This window comes from Cheilinus undulatus, linkage group 5 (genome assembly GCF_018320785.1).
Source record: "Cheilinus undulatus linkage group 5, ASM1832078v1, whole genome shotgun sequence".
NCBI classification, from domain to species: Eukaryota; Metazoa; Chordata; class Actinopteri; order Labriformes; family Labridae; genus Cheilinus; species Cheilinus undulatus.
The window spans coordinates 16537768-16555428 of record NC_054869.1 but is presented as its reverse complement, the minus strand read 5'-3'; the positions used below and the strand labels follow the sequence as shown (position 1 = coordinate 16555428).

Below are 17661 nucleotides of genomic sequence, written 5' to 3'. Positions count from 1 at the left end.
CAAATCAACTTAACTTAATCAGATGAATAGACCAGGTAATACTGGGGAGGGGTGTTCGATAAGGAGAGTAGGCCATCTAAGGCAAGGAAGTGATCTCTCATCCCAGGAAGGGAAGCTTACATGGTCACGTCACTTGGCTACGCTGCCCGTATATATACACACACCCACAGTCTGGCCAAAATTAAGACCAGTGTCTGTACAGGCTTGGTGGCTCTCTCTCTCAAGTCTTATTTTCTTGAAACAGTGCAATTAAAGCTGAAAAATGCTTGCAACCAGAACTGTTCTGTCAAAACAATCTTTGGCTGTCCTCTCCCGCCAGCCTGCCTGCTTCGTTCACCAGGGGGACTATGGCAACTGGGGAAATACCAACATCGCACTGGTGAGTGAAGTTTGTCAATTTGAGTTTGAAAAAAGAGGAGAAATAGTCCAGATATAGTTAGTAAAGTGTGGTTATTGTGATTGTGCTGCAGGTTTTCTCAGGATGTGGCTGGTGGGATGGGACTGACGTCCACGAGGGAGTTTAGTGAGTATCACTCCTTCTGAGCTCAGAACAGACGTTGCACACAATATTTCATCGTGCACGCAGGCATACTAACTCCTGACTCCATCTGCAGCACTATGTACCACCTGAGCCGTAACGGTGCCCGCTTCCAGATGTTTGCTCCAAACCAGCAGCAGATGCATGTCATCGACCACGTGAAAAAGCAGCCCAGCTCTGGCGAGAACCGGTAGGCTTGTTTTGATTGATCATGGGGGTCAGAGACAGGTCCAGTGGCCTATTTGCTTTGTGTATTAACACACCAGACCTGACTTATTCCATGCATAGTATTTATGATTATTTCTGGCCATCACATAGGAACATGATGATGGAGGCAGCTCGCTTCAGTCATGGTCAAGGCATGATGCAAATGCAAGATCTGTCCAGGCTGGACGTCAACAGCTTTGATGCTGTAATCTTCCCTGGAGGCCACGGCATCATTAAGAACCTGTGAGGAAAAGTGAACATCTGAAACTGTGTAGTGCTGGGTAAAACGAGGGACATTACTGATAATAATGCACGACTCTGATCTCTTTAGGTCCTCCTTCATGAAGGATGGAAAGGACTGCAAGCTGCACAATGATGTGGAGAGGGTTCTTAAAGAATTTCACCGCTCACGCAAGCCCATCGGGTATGTATCACTGGGTCAATCATCAGTCCACACTAACACATAATCAATCAGCTAAAGAAGTAGGTCAGACATGTGTGACACCATGCTATAAATTAACACGTGAAATTAAAATCCAAACACGAGGCATCAATGCAGATGGACATTGATTCTTGTCACTTGTCACATCAGATTATAATAGATTACATTAGCCCAGATAAACAAAACAGGTTTAAAAGATCCATCTAATTAAATTGGGACATTGGAGCAGAGAAAGGGAGCAGACCATGTATGCAGAGCTGGCATGTGCTGCACATTAATACATAAAAAACTAGACCTTGCTTTAATTCATCAATGCTTTAATGCATGCCAGGTAATGAAAGATGGATGAAATGTACCACATTACTGACAGAAGAGAATAATAATGTCATGCACAAAATAAGATATTTCCTAATAATACAAAATAATCAATATGCATATAGCATTAAATAACTGAAGAAAAGCTGCATACTGTTGGTAAAATGTACTTTTTGACTACTATTTTGAGAATCTGTCATGGAATTTGATGCTTCATCCAGGAGTTTGATTGAGCAGGTGTAGTAAACAGTTTGTACTCTTAAAAGCAAAATCTATCATCTGCTAATGTAGAGGTCGGATCAGGCAAATCCTATCGATTAGAGCAGGCAGGACAGGACGGAGACTCAGGTAACGTATACTATGTGATCTGGTGAAGAGTAGCTGATCCTTTGGCTACTATAGTTGGCACCCATGGACCGATGGGGTGAATTTGAGGCACCAGGGCAGCTCAGAGATGGCAGGAAGATGAAGGATTACAGGAATTAAAGATTGGAGTTCAATAGGAAGAGGATGACGCAGCTGTCACCATGACAGCATGGAGTTAACTGTTATGTTGACTTTTGACGTCAGTCATCAATTTACTTGTATAATACAGGAGTAATCCTTTCCTATTCACAATTAAGCCTGTAAATGGTTTGAGACAGGCAACAATAAAGGCCATTAAAAATTTGCATGAGCGCCAGTTGTGCAGCATATGAGACTGTGTCTCTATGATAGTGATGCACGTTATGTCTTAGATAGACGATCAAAGGCCAAAACAGATCAGAACAATGATCGATTAAAACAGAGGAGTAACTGGAAAACTGCTGGACTCATCTTTAGACCAAACAAGCACTATGTTGATTTAAAAATCAGACTGTTTTTTCAAAGCAACAGCTCCACCCCTGATGAGTCGTTTCTATGCAGCTTTTCACCTCATATCTGCTCTCAGATTATGTCAGTGTTGCCCTTTCTGTTTGATGTACAAATTCAAAAGACTAAATGGGATCATTCTGATGCACACCAAGCTAAAATCCACCAAAATTTGCTCTTGAAACGTCACAAGCGTAACACATTTTATATTACAAATGTCAGCTTTTCAAAGTGTGTCTGCAAACTTCAGAGAAGGATTTGTTGAACTTGCTCTCATCATCCAGAACTGAGGCACAGCAATCTTCAGGGCTGCAGGATTAAGATCTGCAGATCTTTGCAAACTATGACAACAGAATCTTCGATGTTTTTAGCCCATGACACTCTGCCAAAAGCATATCTAGGGTGTACTTTTAAAATATTATACAGAAACCCAACATAAATCTACCAATGAGAAACAGCTGGCAAAAGTGTTAAGGAGAAAAAAAACACCAAACAGGCAGAAGCCTCAAGCAGAACTAGACACACTGGTCCACAGCCACATGTCACAACCTGCTGGGCTGAGAAACTGGATGAGAGACAGACAGACAGATAAACAAGGAGAACTGTACAAAGCCCCCCCCTCAAAAAAAAAAAAAAAAAAAAAAAAAAAACAGTAGATACCTGACTTAGAGTAGCAAATTCAATAATAGGAGAAATATGAAAAGTTTTCAACTAAAAGAATGACAGTTTAAGTGGTTTTGATATTAAGACAACAGGAGGTCTGCAGCAACAACCGACAGGCAAGACTTAAGTAATTAAGCTTTAACAGTTTGTAACATCATTAGGAAATACATGTAAACAGAAAGAGAAAGGGTGCACAGCTGTTACAAAGGAGCTTAGTGTGTCAGTTCAGGCAGTCTAAGCCTATAGTAGAAAACAATGACCTGGTCCAAACTTCAGGCAGCCTTAACTATAAGCTTTATCAAAACAGGGGGTTAAAGCCTACTCTTTAAATTAGATAGGGAATCTATCTACTTGATTCAGCCTGATGACCGAAGGCTCTACCTCCCATACTACTTTAAGAGACTGGCGCTACCAACAGCAGGCCTGCTTTCAAAGAGTGTAATGATCCAGAGGGCAGTATGACACTGTGAGCGCTTAAAGATGTGGTTGTGTCTGACCATTGAGAGCTTTGTAGGTGAGGAGAAGGATTTTAAAGTCTGTTCTAGGATTTACAGCAGGCAGTTGCTTTGTCTTGCACTGATTTTCAACATTTTGTAAACTGCATTTGTTATTGTCTGTCATGAGAAATGCTTGATTATTTAAGTGTCTTAAATATATAGGAGAAATGTTTTTATAGCAAAGGCTGAGGTACAAAGGCTTTTAATAAGAAGCATTTCTACTTGTAAATGTAGAATATGAGGAGATCACATTAGATAATCTCTATCAATGGGTCCGTTAAAGTTCTAATTTTTCCATTGTATGTCCCTTTATGCATTATATAGTAGTACTGTATCATTGTAATCCTGCAGATAATGAGGCACAGCGGCACTGTAAGTGGGCTCTGGTGTTCAGACTGGTACATTAAACCAGGACCTTTTAATCTTGGTTAATTCCTTTGACAAGTATTACAGTGTATAAGCCACATGATGGCCAAATTCCACTCAGCTGTTTCTCTATCAGCATCATAGGATTATTCATGCTGCAAGTTACTCAATGATAGTAGCAGCTGTGTTTCAAACAATAGAAACTCAAAATGGGGGCTGAGCCAGTGGCCTCATTGGAATGAACCAAAAACTGTTTTTTAACTGCAAAACCGGCCATTGTATGGGGAGTTTTGTTTTGGATGTTTAGACCGCAGCCTTTACTATGCAGAAAATAACAAAAGGAAAACTGCAAATATTAAAATTTTAGCAGGTGTATTTGCAGAATTTTAAGTCAAAATATCTAATTAAGCTGTATATAAGCCAAATTCACCAGTCAGGTCCAGATAAAGATCTTATTTTAACAGTAAAATGTCTTACAATGGGACAAGCAAAATAAAAATGTCTTGAAACAGGATGTGAACATTATTTTCTGGAGCTCACTTCAAGAGAATGAAATATTTTTGACAAAAAGAAATAGACAAATTCACCATAGGTGAGCAAAGAGGCTGTTCAAGGAGAGGTGAGAAGTTAGGATATGCCAAGAGGGATAAATAGTCTGTGTTTAAGGTTAAATCTAGTTGGATAATTACATAATTAATGACTGTTTACCACAGTGTAAGATTTTGTAATTTTATCATACTATAAGGTGTTGATATTATCACATTTATAAAGGTAATGAACCTAGTGGACTGAAACAAAGTATTTGCTCATTTTATTTACGAGAAAAAACTTTCTCATCATCTCTATGGTTTTCTCTAAAAGAAAAAAGCCAAAAGGAGCTTGATGAGAAATAAATCAAATTATGAAAATATCCCTTAAGCTAACAAGCTATCAGAATGAATTAAATAAGACACAAAAAATGGAAAAAAGTATACGAAAAATAAGATTTAAGAAAGCACAAGTTCTGGTAGGTTTTCTTCTAGCATGTACAAGTCTGTATGTGTTGATAGTTTGGTTGCAAGATATGCAAAGGGTGCAAGAATGCTGACAAGACATGATCAGAAATGTAAAATATGTAAGGATGTGGGTAGATTAACATATGGTAGAATATATAAAGATCGTTAATTAGTGCCATTGTACATATGAGGTGAGGCATTTTACAACAGAGAGCCTTCTTACAGTATCTCACAGTGAATAGATTAATTACTTACAGCATTTGAGTATGGTAAATAGATACATTTGTGCACGTGAGGTGAGGCGTTTTACTGCAGTAATTAAAGTTATAGTTTATAGATGAATTATTGAAAATATGCATATGAGGTGAGGCATAATACCACAGTGATTTAGGTTACAGTTAATAGATTAATTAGTATAAATGTGTATGTGAGGTGAAGTTTCTCAGAGTATTTGAGAAACAGTACAGCAGTAAGTAACATTGCAGGATATTTTACATTAAGCAGGGCTAAGGTGCTTGAAAAATGAAAGTTCTGTTTTCCGACACTCTGTGACTCATTTGAGGAAAATGCACTTAAAAAATTGCCAATACGTTCTTGTATATTAATTCATTTTAATTAAGAGACACTATTGATAAGCACTCCTGGGCAGCCTTAAAGAACCATAAACAGCACAGCAAGACATGTATCTGATAGACATGTATCTGCACTACCTTAAATATGAAATAAAGCTTACCCTTAGTTTAGTTTAATGGGTGAAATCATTTATTCAAAAACATTCTAAAGTGGTCAATACTTCAGCTATGCAAGCCAAACCTGTTTACTGTAGCAGGCTGTAAATGTGTTAGAAACTGCTGTCAAGTGGTGTGTTTAATATGGATTGTAATGGGGACTGACTCGCTTATGAAACCACCCTCAAGTGGCCACTCCAAGAACTGCAATTTTTGCAATTTAATAATCTGGCTTCTTTCTTCATCCCAAGAAATTCCTGTTTAGAGCACAATATGAGGGCTTTTAAAACATGTTGGTAACTAGGAGTGCACTCAGCTCAGTCAAACCTAGAGAAATGTTCATTTGAACTGTATTCATGGGGCATTGATTACATTTCCGGTGTCATTTAAGTGTATATTAGATCCATAAACATCACTAGAGTACCATCTCTGACATAACAACGAGAGAAGGCCTTAAAATCCTGATGTAAATCCTGATGTAAATAATCTCTCACTGTTGTGTTTTATGTGAAACTCAAGCTGCAGGTTAAATCAGTGGAACTCTCAAACTTATTTTCTGTCCTCAGTGCAACAACATGGCAGTGTAGCAGGTATCCTGCTGTTCTAAAGAACTTAAATATTCATCCATTGTTGTGATTTTTGGGCAAATTGTGAAAGTAAAGGAGTGTAAATCTTAAACTGTGCCTCATAAGCGTGGTCATACATTGTGAGACTCCAGCTGGGCTTGAAATCAACGCATTATACTATGATTTTTACGGATTCAACTCACTCTTATCTGGCTCTGGCAAGACCATTATTCTTTAACTCTGTGTTTTTATGTCTTTGGGTTGACATTCATTTGTCCAGGTCATTCTTGTTAATGCAATATCTCAAAAATTCATTTTCTTCCATCTGATTCAAGGTTAAACTGAACATATTTTTAAAGCGCAAGGCTGAGGTCAAAAACCACTCCAGCCCTTCTTCTCGACCCACCACTGTACCACCAGGAGGAAGTTCTAGTTTATTTTTGATCTAATGGAAATCTAATGTTGTACTTCTTATCTTCAGCCTGGCCAGCATGGCCCCCGTGCTGGCCTGCCGTGTCCTGCCCAGCATCGAGGTGACCATGGGCTACGAGCGGGATGAGAACACCCGCTGGGGCAACTGGCCTCACACCAACATGGTGCAGGCTGTGAAGAGCATGGGTGCTCGCCACAACGTACGTGAGCCATACATATCCTTTCAGGGCTTTCTCAGCAGTATGAGTTTGTTGGCTTACACAGATGAATGTTCATTCAGTGGGTTTTATTTTGTTCTGAATCTACTTGTGCTTTTGCCTTAACTTGTTTTTGTCTTACGAAGCCTATGTGGATGAGAAGAACAAAGTGGTCAGCACCCCATCCTTCATGTGGGACACAGAGTATCACTACCACTATATATTTGATGGCATTGGAAACATGGTCAAACACGTCATGCGTATGTCTACCAAATGATTTGACAGCTGAAGTCTGAAGAAGAACTACAGGATGTTGGCGTTTGAGTACAACATACACCTCTGTTCTGCTACCTTTTACCTTCTTACATGAAAAATAATAAATGCTTTAGAAAAAGCACAAAAGACCTGGTGTGTGTTAATGGTGTAAGTTATTTCCTGTAGTTATCATAATGAAAACACATGCTCCTTTTTATTTTGTTTAAATCACGCACTCAAACTCTGAAATTACAAAGATGTTATCACCAACATAATGTCCCACAGGTCATTTAAATAAGAGTTCAGGATAGACAGTAAGGACTTTTACAGTGTTGCACACTGTTTGTTTTGCCTGCTTAGTGCGAATGCAACACACCTCAAACTAAAGGTAGCAGAGAATAGATCTACGCTGGAGACTTGACAAAGACAGAGACAATATCCAGTGATCCTGAACAACACAGGACCCAGCATTAGAAATAACAGCCCAAATAACTTTCAACCATTCAACTTTATGTCATAAAAATGCTGCAGTTTAGACCTCAGATGGAACTGGACATACACTATATGTACAAAAGTATTTAGCCACACCTGTGTATCATCAAGTTCAGCTATTTTGATTAGACCCATTCAGTCTCCATCCGCAAACATTACTGATATAAAATGGGTTGTTCTGAAGAGCTCAGTGACTTCAAGTATGGTACTGTGATGGATGCCACTTTTGCAATAAGACGGTTTGAGAAATTTCATCCCTGCTGGATATTCCACAGCCACAGTGAGTGATTTTATTAGAAAGTGGAAGCGTTTAGGGATAACAGCAACTCAGCCATGATGCGGAAGACTAAATAAAATCACAGAGTGAGTTTAAAAAAAACTGCTCAGGCACATGGTGCATAAAGTCACCAACACTCTGCTGATTTCATAGCTGAAGAGACTCCATTAATGCTAGTGAACTTCCATCCATCCATCCATTTTCTATACCGCTTATCCCTTTGGGCTCGTTTGGGGGCTGGAGCCTATCCCAGCTGTCATTGGGGTACACCCTGGACTGGTCGCCAGTCAATCACAGGGCTGACATAAAGAGACAGACAACCAGGCCCGCTCACATTCACACTTACGGCCAATTTTAGAGTCACCAGTTAACCCGATGAGCATGTTTTTGGTGGTGGGAAGAAGACGGAGTACCTGGAGAGAACCCACACGTGCATGGGGAGAACATGCAAACTCCGCACAGAAAGGCCCTGACCAGAAAGCGAACCAGGGACCTTCTTGCTGTGAGGCAACAGTGCTGCGCAGCCGTGCAGCCCCTCTAGTGAACTTCCACTGGCATTAATGTAAACACAAAAAGTGAAACAGCACACTGACACTGGACCGTGGAGCAGTACAAACGCGTTGTGTGGAGTGACAAATCGTGCTTCTCTGTTTGGCAGTCAGATGGGTGGGTCTGGGTTGTGCAGATGCAAGGAAAATGTTACCTGCCTGACTGCATTGTGGCAACTGTGAAGTTTGGTGGAGGAGAGATAATGGTATGGGGCTATTTTCCAGGGTTTGGACTAGGCTCCTTATCTCCAGCATGGTTAATCTTCATGCTTCAGCATACCAAGACATTTTGGACAATGCTGTGCTTCCAACTTTGTGGCAACAGTTTAGGCTAGGCTCTTTTCATTCCAACATGCCCTAACCTCAGCCACATCAAGCACCTTTAGAACTAGAACAGAGATAGCGAGCCAGGCCTTGTCATCTAACATCAGTGTCTGACTTCATAAATACTGTGCAGAATGAACAGGCAATAACGAAACACTCCAAAATCTTGTGGAAAGCCTTACAAGAAGAGTGGAGGCTGTTAAAGCTGCAAAAGGCAGACCAACTCCATATTACACAGACGAGCAGTAAAGCCAAAACAGTTTTGAGGAGAGAGAGGCAGGGAGGCACTCCAGAGGAGAAGCGGTGGTGAGTCGCGTTTGAAAGTACTCATTTGGTAACAATACTTTGCTAGAGGGATCGATACCAAAAGAGTACTTTCTAAATATTGATATATCGATACTGTAGTATCAATACTCCCACCACTAAACAAAGCATGTGATGTAGCCCCAAACCGAGGTAAGCTGCTACCGACGAGTAACTCCATAGAGGACTGCATAACCCGAATCATGGCGACTGTAGACATGACACGACTTTTGTCATTTTTGAAAAGAAAACAACTCACTGCGGTTCTTTGTTCTTCTTTTAACAAAGAAATGTCATCAAATTCTGATAAAACTGGTGCTTTAGCAGCATCCACGCTTATGTCTTCTATCATAATAGAGTTGTGCAGGAATGAGTCCTAAAACACAGAAGTGAGTTAGTATTTTAGCACTTCCAGTTCCCTCGTCTGAAAGCCTATGGGATTTTTGAAAGAGTTTTCAGTTAAATGCCTGAAATAAGGTCTGTGGTGAACACAAGCTCAAGAGAATTTAACGTTTTAAACGTTTTTTTACATAAAATGCATCTGAAACGTGCCCCACCTTTGAATTGTGTCTTTTCACGTCTTAATAAAGGCGGTTGTTAAAAGACAGCTAACAAGGACTACAACGTTTGTCGGGAAGACTGTACGTCATCATCCGAAGTGCAGCAACTGAGCCTGCTGTTCAATTGTATCCCCGGGTGATGACGTTAAATTCAGTTGACCATGCTGTAGTTCATTATAGCTTTTTACTTTTGTCAGTTAGATTGACGAACCAGATATGATTTTTGAAATTATCAATTTATTAAGATTATCTATATGAACAAAACGTGTAAGTTTCATAAACTTTTATTGGACACAGATGTTATTTTTTTGCAATAATCCAAAAACCCATTGAAAAATCCCATAGGCTCGACGTCGAGGGAACCCATGCGACGCTAACTTCCGGGTTTGCCTATAAAATTACGTCCCGACTGCACCACTCAACAACAAAAGAAAAGAATTTTAAAAAAGGAAAACAAAACAACCACAGAAAGCCAGTTAAAGGGGGAAAGAAACCAGTCAAAGATTCCAGAAGAAAAAACAAAAATTTATTAAAATTTAAATTTCCTGGGGTCTGATAAAAGGAAAAGACTAACAAATGCTCATAAAGACATTGTGCATTTTTTGATTTGATACCTTTTAAAGTGTTAAAAAATATAGAAAGCTCTTTCAAAAAGACCAGGAAGTGTGGATTAACATTCATAAACTTAAATTTATGGATAAAGTGTTTTGACAGGATTAACAGGTTATGACTGCACCACTCTATTGCACCAGCCTCTTGCTGCTGCTTACTTACGTCACGACTCAGGCGTACCCGAAAGTACTGCCCCTTGGTGCTGAATGGTCTTGTGACTTTCTAACTGGGCCCAAACGGTTCAGACGGGAGCTTTGCAAGATGGATTTGCCAGTGAAAAACACGGAAACGGGCAAATCCATCTGCTTTGCATGGTTATAAACTGGATTAGGGCTGAAATATGAGACTCAACAGAAGTCCAATGAAAAAAGATTTAGGAGGAAGAACAATTCTTCCATTCGACCTCATCATGCTCAGCAATGGCAGCATACATACTTATTTTCTATTTTCTTAAAATGCAGACTTCTAGAGTATCCCTTCTAGAGTTAAAATGATGACTGTGGTGTTACGTTGCAGATTTTTAGTTAAGGTCAACTAAAAATTACAGAAGATAGATTAGGGCCAGAGGTAAAGGGAGAAAGTAATGTGGTGCACTTTGAGGTTAAAGACCAAAAAGTTGAGAATAAAGTCAAAATTTACAGAACAAAGTTGAAATACAATTTTGAGAAAAAACTTAAAGTTTTGATGATAAAGTCAAACCTTATTAGACCATTTCAAAGAACAGATCCTAGACAACTTAATGAGTTAAAAGAGAAAGAATTCATTGATTTGTTTTGGTCTAAGGTTTGACTATTCTTGGTATTATAACTTTTTTTCAACATTTCAACTTTAATCTCAATGTTTTGACTTTTTCTCATCATTTTAGACTTTAATATTGAAGTGCACAGTATTATTATTATTTTTATTTGAATTTCCAGTGACCAGTCCCGGGTGTACCCTGCCTCTTGCTAAATAACAGTTGTGATTGGCTGTAACCCCCTGTGGCCCAAAAGAGGACAAGTGGTATAAATAATGGATGTATTACATATCAGATCATAATGAGAACTATGTATTTTATCTATGGCTGTGCTGACAAGGTGAGCGGTGAAGGAAATGGGGGACTGCAGGGGGAACAAAGCAGGGACAAAGAGAAAAGAGGGGTTGACCAGATTTTAGTAGACCAAATCTCTGCTCTAAATGAAAGCAGAAAAACAGGGCACAGTTTTGTTTTATAGAATAAAACAATTTATTCAATACAAACATATAAAAATGACAAAAACAACCAAGTGGCAAGATATAAAAATTTCCAGTTTGTACAAAACTTCAAAACCATCATCAGAAGTGCGTACTCTCTCCATTTGAATAGTTTCATCTGTTATCAAAGTAAATACAGTACAAATCTTGAACCTTCCCAAAGTACTTCTCTGATCCTTGGGTGACGTTAAAAACAGTTCTTGTCATTTTTAGTAAAAAAAAATCTAAAAAAAAAAAAAAAAAAAGTAGCCTAATGGGCACAACACTCAAAGCAGAAATCCATGAAATATTCACAGTGTTGCCTTCACATCATTGATGTGAATTGTAAACATTGTTGCATATCATAACTCACTTCAATAAATATACAGAAATACTCAACATGTGAGCAAAACTTCAGTATTTTTAAAAATCCTGCCATCAGTTTTTTTTAGCATGTTAGCTAAACCATCAATTAGCTCATCTTTTATTCACAAAAATAAGGCAAAATCTTTTTTCCCTGTTTTTCTTATCAAGTTTTTCTGTCATCAGAGGCAAGGTTAGACTGATTCAGGTGGAGTAAAGTAGCATTTTCTCATCTGATGAAATGATGAAGTGGAATATACAATACAACAGTAGGACCATTCACATTAAGGTACATATAAACATTTTTACAAATACTGGGAGCCTTTTTGATGGGATTTGATTTATAAATGCTTGACAATGGAACGAATGAGTCAAATGGAAAGTGAGCTCATGGAATCAGTAGAAAAATAACAGTGAGAGATAAAATACAGTAAACTTGTTTTAGAGAAATAGTTTGATATCAAGAACAGCACAAAGATTTTGTAACAAAGAACAAAACTCAGAGTTTATTCCTTGAGTACTTGGGTCGTATTCAGGGGATGGAGGTGAAATGAACTGGTAACACTTAACATTACGGACGTTTCAACAAGCAGGTGCTTTCTTTTAACAAACCTCCATCATTGTCGTTAGCATCCATCCATTAAAAAAGAAAAGTCCCTGATGTAATGGACATAAACGTTAAATAAACCCTTCGTACTTCAGCGTCTGCTGCTTTTATAAAGCATTTTGTTTCAATTCCGAATTGTAAACCTGCTCTAGTGAAGGGAGTTTTTTCATGTCCTTGAAGGGCCCCAAGTGCCTGATTGTCAAAGTTTAAGAAATAAATTCCCAAAGCACAGAGCACATAGAAAAAAAAACAATCCCTTCTCAGTTTCATTATGCAGAGCAGAAGTGAGCAAGAACATGAACAAAGAACATTTCTTGTGATTACAACTGAAGATTTGCAGTCTGTCACAACTGATGGCACACAGCATGAAATACTGTCTTTTTAAATAATCTAACTTTAATCTGCTGTAACAGGAGGAGTTCTGAAAGATGACATTGTCCAGGGCCACAGTGCTGTCTTCTGTTAATTAAAACTTCTATTTGGTATCTTCCTTAGATAAACCTGTGAAAGATGGAGACGAAGAGAGGAGCAGCATTAATAAAACGCTCATTAAAGCCAAAGATAAAACATTTCTATAATTACTTAAGCAGCACAGGCATTGCCATGCATAATTTGCAAAGCACGTGTTGTATAAAGCAGCAGGCAGGAAAAGGATGCAGGCAGGCGAGCAGAGGCAGATGGAAAATAAGAGGAAAGAGGTGAGAGGGCAGGAAGAGTAACGGACCGAGTTAAGCTGCTAAAGCAGTGCTGAGTTGGAGTCAGAGTCTGTTTCATGGCCGGGGGCGCGGCAGGGCTCACGGGTGCAGATGGACTCCTGAGCCCGCCTGTACTCTTGGTACTCCTGACGGAGAGCGTTGAAACGCGCTTCGCTCAGGGAGCGGCTGTACTGGCAGCGAGGTGGGTTGGAAACTGGCGGGCTGACTGAGGGAGACGGGCCTGGGGAGGGGGAGGGAGGGAGAGGAAATGCATGGATGGGCACGTCACAATAAACACAGCACGAGGGCGAAGGGTAAACACATGCAGCACCACGTCAAGCAATACACTCACAGTGACACATGCAACAAACACTGAAAATATGAGGAGAAATGCTCACCTTTCTGTGTCTGGTCCTGGAGGCGAGCAGTTTGATCATGCCTCAGTTCACCCCTGCCTCTCCGTAAACTGCTCTGTGACTGATCAAACCTCGAAGCCTCCAGGACCTCCGAGTCTGCGCACGCATCAGCAGAGTCCCACTCATAACTCTCATCTACTGATGTGTTCCTTCTAGTGAAATACACAGAACAAGAGTCATATAACAGTGACACAAACAAAATAAATAAAACAAATTAGTTTTGTTTTGGCAAATAAATAAGTCCTTCTGATGAGAAGACACTCCAGTGTGATTGTAGTTATCGTCCGAGAGTGGGGGTGTTTCACCTTTTCGCTCTCCTCTCTGGCAGCTCCATCTCTGCTCGGTGCCGGTCGCTCTCCTCTGTGGTTTCGGGGGAGCTGAGCAACGTGGGGGTTATGGACAGCGACTGACGGAAGAGGCCGGCGCTTCCTCTCCCGCTGCTCTGGCTGGCGTAGCTCGCACGCCCTCCCTCCCTGATCTCTGTCTCCCCTCCTCTCCCCATCATCCTGTCTGGCTGTCTGTAGCCCTCTCCCTCTCTGGGCGGGAAGGGGGCGTAGTAAGGTGAGGGCCAGCTGATACCCCTGGGCAGGTAGGACCTTGGAGGGCCCCTCCTGGGGTCCACAGACCTCATGTTTTCCCCCCTGGATGCTGGCCAGGGTTGGTACTGGGGGATGGGGATCGAGGAGGGCATGGGGACATAGTGAGCAGACCTTATGTGATCCTGAAATGAGGGGGACCACCTGGAGGAGTCTGGGAACACAGCAGCTTGTCGGCGAGGATCTGATGGTTCCAGCAGCGGGGAGATGGAGGTTTGTCTGGGTGGGTACATGGGTTGAGTGAGGTAGGGAGGACTAGCTAAAGATCTCTGTGCAGGATGAAGCCTCTCTAAGCTCCCCATACTGGGCCGTCTGAAGGGGATGTACTCCCTCCACGAGGGGCCGGGCCTAGGGAGGGAAGGTGGACTGCGACCCAGACTGTATGACTTCAGTCTTACTTCTGGATGTGGGAACTCGTCCCAGTAACATTTTTCTGAAATATAAGTCCTCGGGCTCTCAAAGTGCTCCCACCTCTGCGAGCCCAAACTGAAAGATTTTTTTAAGAATGGCCGAGGATGTCCAAAACCTGAGAGGGTCCTACTGGGGCCCATGCTGAACGATTTCTTCAGAAATGGCACGGGGGCTTGACATATTCGAGAGGCGATGTTATTCACCCTGCTGCCCTGAGAGGATTGTCTTTGGGGTTGCTCTGATAAAGACTCACTACTGTCTACAAAACTCTGTGAGTGTTTGGCCACGATATCCGCCATGCCTTTAGCTGCGCTGAACAAGGTGTGAGCTGACCTTGATCCCAGGCTGGATTCAGGTCTGTCTGTGCTTTTGTTCCCACTTCGAAGCTGTGTTTTCTCGTCATAAAGCTGCCTGCATGTTTTTTCTGGATAAGGTGACAATGCTCTTGTTTCATCTGGAAATCGCACTCTAGTCGAAGAATCTCTAGCGTCTCCTTGTAGAGAGCTTTTAAAGCTTTGTTTCTTAGCTAGGTAAAAGCCGGCCTCCGCAGCACCAGCTGGACGAGTTTCTTCAAAGCAAACTTTTCTGTTTGTATCTGTGTCCCTGTTTTCCTGAATGTGAATCTCCCAGTTTCTAGGAACTACATCAGGCTTAGCCCCGGGGGATTTTTGTTGTTTTAATTCTGAACTTTGCTGAGCAGAGACTGTGTCTTCAGCTTCTTCCACAGGCTCGTCCACACTCATTTCAATGAAACCCGGAAGGCTTAGATATTCAAGAATTGCACTTGTCTGCAGGGGTGACATTTTGGGAGACGGAGCTGCAGGCTTGGCCTTTAAGGAGCCTGACATTCCTGGGACAGAAAATTGGGACTGGTCACTGTCGACCTCCTCTACTAGAGTCAGTGTTGTAATGGGGCTTGGACTATCAGAGAAGAGACACTTGTCGCTCCTCCTGGAGCGTGTGCGCACACCCTCTCTCTCTAACTCAGGGTAAAACCTAGAACTTGGCCGGCCATCCCGGGCTCTACTGTCCTTTTCTTTGGCCTTTGCACCTACTTCCCAATGTTCATAGGGTAGAGTGGAATAACTGGATGGACTGGGATCCCTTGTTGCTGTGAAGTCCACCTCTTCAGTCCGGTCGGGCTGATTAAAGGGTGCAGATGCTGAACTCGTAGGCCTCTCACTGTCCACTAAAGGTCCTCTGGCTGAAGAATCCCAAGGCTGAGAGCCTGCATAAGCATATGAATGTCTAGATCCTGCAGCTCCTCTGTCCTCTGTCCTTTCCCTCAAACCCTGATCCGTCAAAGACTTCCTGCAAAAATCTGCATCTCTCTGAGGACTCAATGACCTAGCTCTCTCTGGGGTTTGCAGACAAAGGAATGGGGGGCTTTCTGTGGTGATATCAGGAGAGAGCATGGGGAGGGAGGTGTTCTGGGTGACTGGAGAGCGAGATGACTCCACATCCACAGAGTCCTGTGTGGTTTCTCTCAATGTGCGAGGATGTTGTGACCGGGGTGACGTGGTCTCTCGGGGGCTCTGGACAGGAATGAGGCTGGTGATGGATGTAACAGGGCTGATGTCCCACTGTATGCGGGATGACTGGAGTCGGTCCATGGGGCTGCTGGTGTTCCCGAAGTAGCACGCCCTGCGATAGTCTGACAACCGACTTGTCTGACCTGAGGGTTTGTGTTTCTGTCTTATGGTGACATCTTGTGGTTTCCAAATAGGTTCCTCCTCTGACTGTACTGCGTCCCTGTGAGGGCTCTCTGTCTCATCAGACTGACGCTCATCTCTTCCACGACTTCGAATCCTCGGATCTGCAGTATACCCCTCCAGCTCCCTCTCCATCTCCTCCCTTTCCTTCGCAAGCTGGACACACTTGTTGATGTTTTCCCTCTCCAACTCACTGTCAAGCTGTGAGACCTGGGTGCTGTTGTTAGTCAGCTGACTCTCCATGGCCTGGTAGCCTCTGTCTCTATCCAGGCGTTTGGCTCTCCCTCCCAAACCAGTAAAAAGATCTTCAGTATTGGCCTGCATGCGACACCTCCTGAGAGAATCACTGGGTTTTTTCTCACTGTTGTCAGAATAAAAGCTGGCTCTTTCCAGCAGGGACTCTGAGCCTTGCTCATCATCAGAGTAAAAGCAGCCGTGGCGTGAAAGGTTCCTGGCCAGAGCTCGTACTCTTCCAGGAGATGGAGGAGGTCTACTCAGCTCTGGGACATCAACAGTGAGAGGAGAGTCCTTCCTCTCATCCCTCTCAGAGCTGAGAATGCTCGACTTTGGGGAGTCCCTTAAAGACGTCCTGTTGCTCCCTAAGCCACCTGCCCCTCCGTTAATCTGCAGGGCTTCCTTGTTCAAGTGGTTTTTATTGGAGGGACTGGAGCTCTCTAGCAGCGGTTGGACAATGAAACGTCCATCTGGACCTCTGGAGATGGACTCCAGAGCCGTCGGAGAGGGAGCCTGAGACCCAAGATGACTCTCAAAGAGCGTGTAATGAGGTGGTGGAGATGAGTTGGACAGGAGCTGTTTCCGCTGGTCATGGTATTCTCCCCGGCTCCCTTTATCAAACGATGACCGATCAGACTGCAAGGAGGAAGAGTTTGGGAAGAAGGGAAGTGGTGGGCACAGCTTCAGCTTTAGGACGCTGTCTGGACTGTGAGAAGGTGAGCGAGCACTGGGAGACAAAGACAAAAAAAACGAAGGGCTTTAAAAAAGTGTACGTTTCTTCTAAATTACATAACATAAAATATGACAAATTTGAAATGGTGTATTTGAAAAGAGCCTACTTTTTATATCTATCATTTAGACAGGGTATGAACTCTGATCGGGCGGTATCAAATTTTTAAAGGGGACATTTTATGCAAAAATTACTTTTTCAGGGTTTTCTAACAAAAATATGTGCCCCTGGCCTGTCCAGAATTCCCTCAAATACCAAAAACTCTATTCCCTTCCACCCTCTCTTTCTCCACCTTTCAGAAAATGTGTGCTGAAACAAGCTGTTCTCAGATTTTCCCCTCATGACCTCATGTGGGGAGTAAGCACCGCCTCCAGGGTTGGTTGGCCCTCCCAGCTTGGAAGAAAGTTCCACCCTCCTCTCCTGATCTTTCTCCCAGCTGCCAGCTGAGATGCTGGTTAGCTCTGTGGGTTACCCTGCTGACTACGATCTGGGAGACTGATGGTTCAAGTCCCAGTC

General features: G+C 42.2%; 2 protein-coding genes across 5 annotated transcripts in view; one reads left to right on the top strand and one right to left on the bottom strand.

Moving 5' to 3' along the window:
- Positions 1-262: 262 nt before the first annotated feature.
- gatd3al (glutamine amidotransferase class 1 domain containing 3A, like) lies at positions 263-7075 on the top strand. Its single transcript, XM_041788320.1, has 7 exons — positions 263-379; positions 471-523; positions 615-728; positions 857-988; positions 1077-1169; positions 6651-6816; positions 6941-7075. The coding sequence occupies exons 1-7, from the start codon at positions 263-265 to the stop codon at positions 7073-7075; spliced, it is 810 nt and encodes a 269-aa protein (XP_041644254.1).
- A 4385-nt stretch (positions 7076-11460) lies between these two features.
- The window catches only part of igsf9b (immunoglobulin superfamily, member 9b), a 41602-nt gene continuing 35401 nt past the window's right edge, over positions 11461-17661 (bottom strand). The window contains exons 19-22 of one of the 4 annotated variants that reach the window (XM_041786528.1): positions 13768-17142; positions 13445-13614; positions 13076-13287; positions 11461-12852 (exon numbers count right to left, since the gene is read on the bottom strand). In XM_041786528.1, the coding sequence (XP_041642462.1) occupies positions 13088-13287; positions 13445-13614; positions 13768-17142 (3745 nt within the window). In that variant the 3' untranslated portion in view covers positions 11461-12852; positions 13076-13087. The remainder of the gene's footprint in view (positions 12853-13075; positions 13288-13444; positions 13615-13767; positions 17143-17661) is intronic. The other 3 variants (XM_041786530.1, XM_041786529.1, XM_041786531.1) reach the window with 3 other exon arrangements.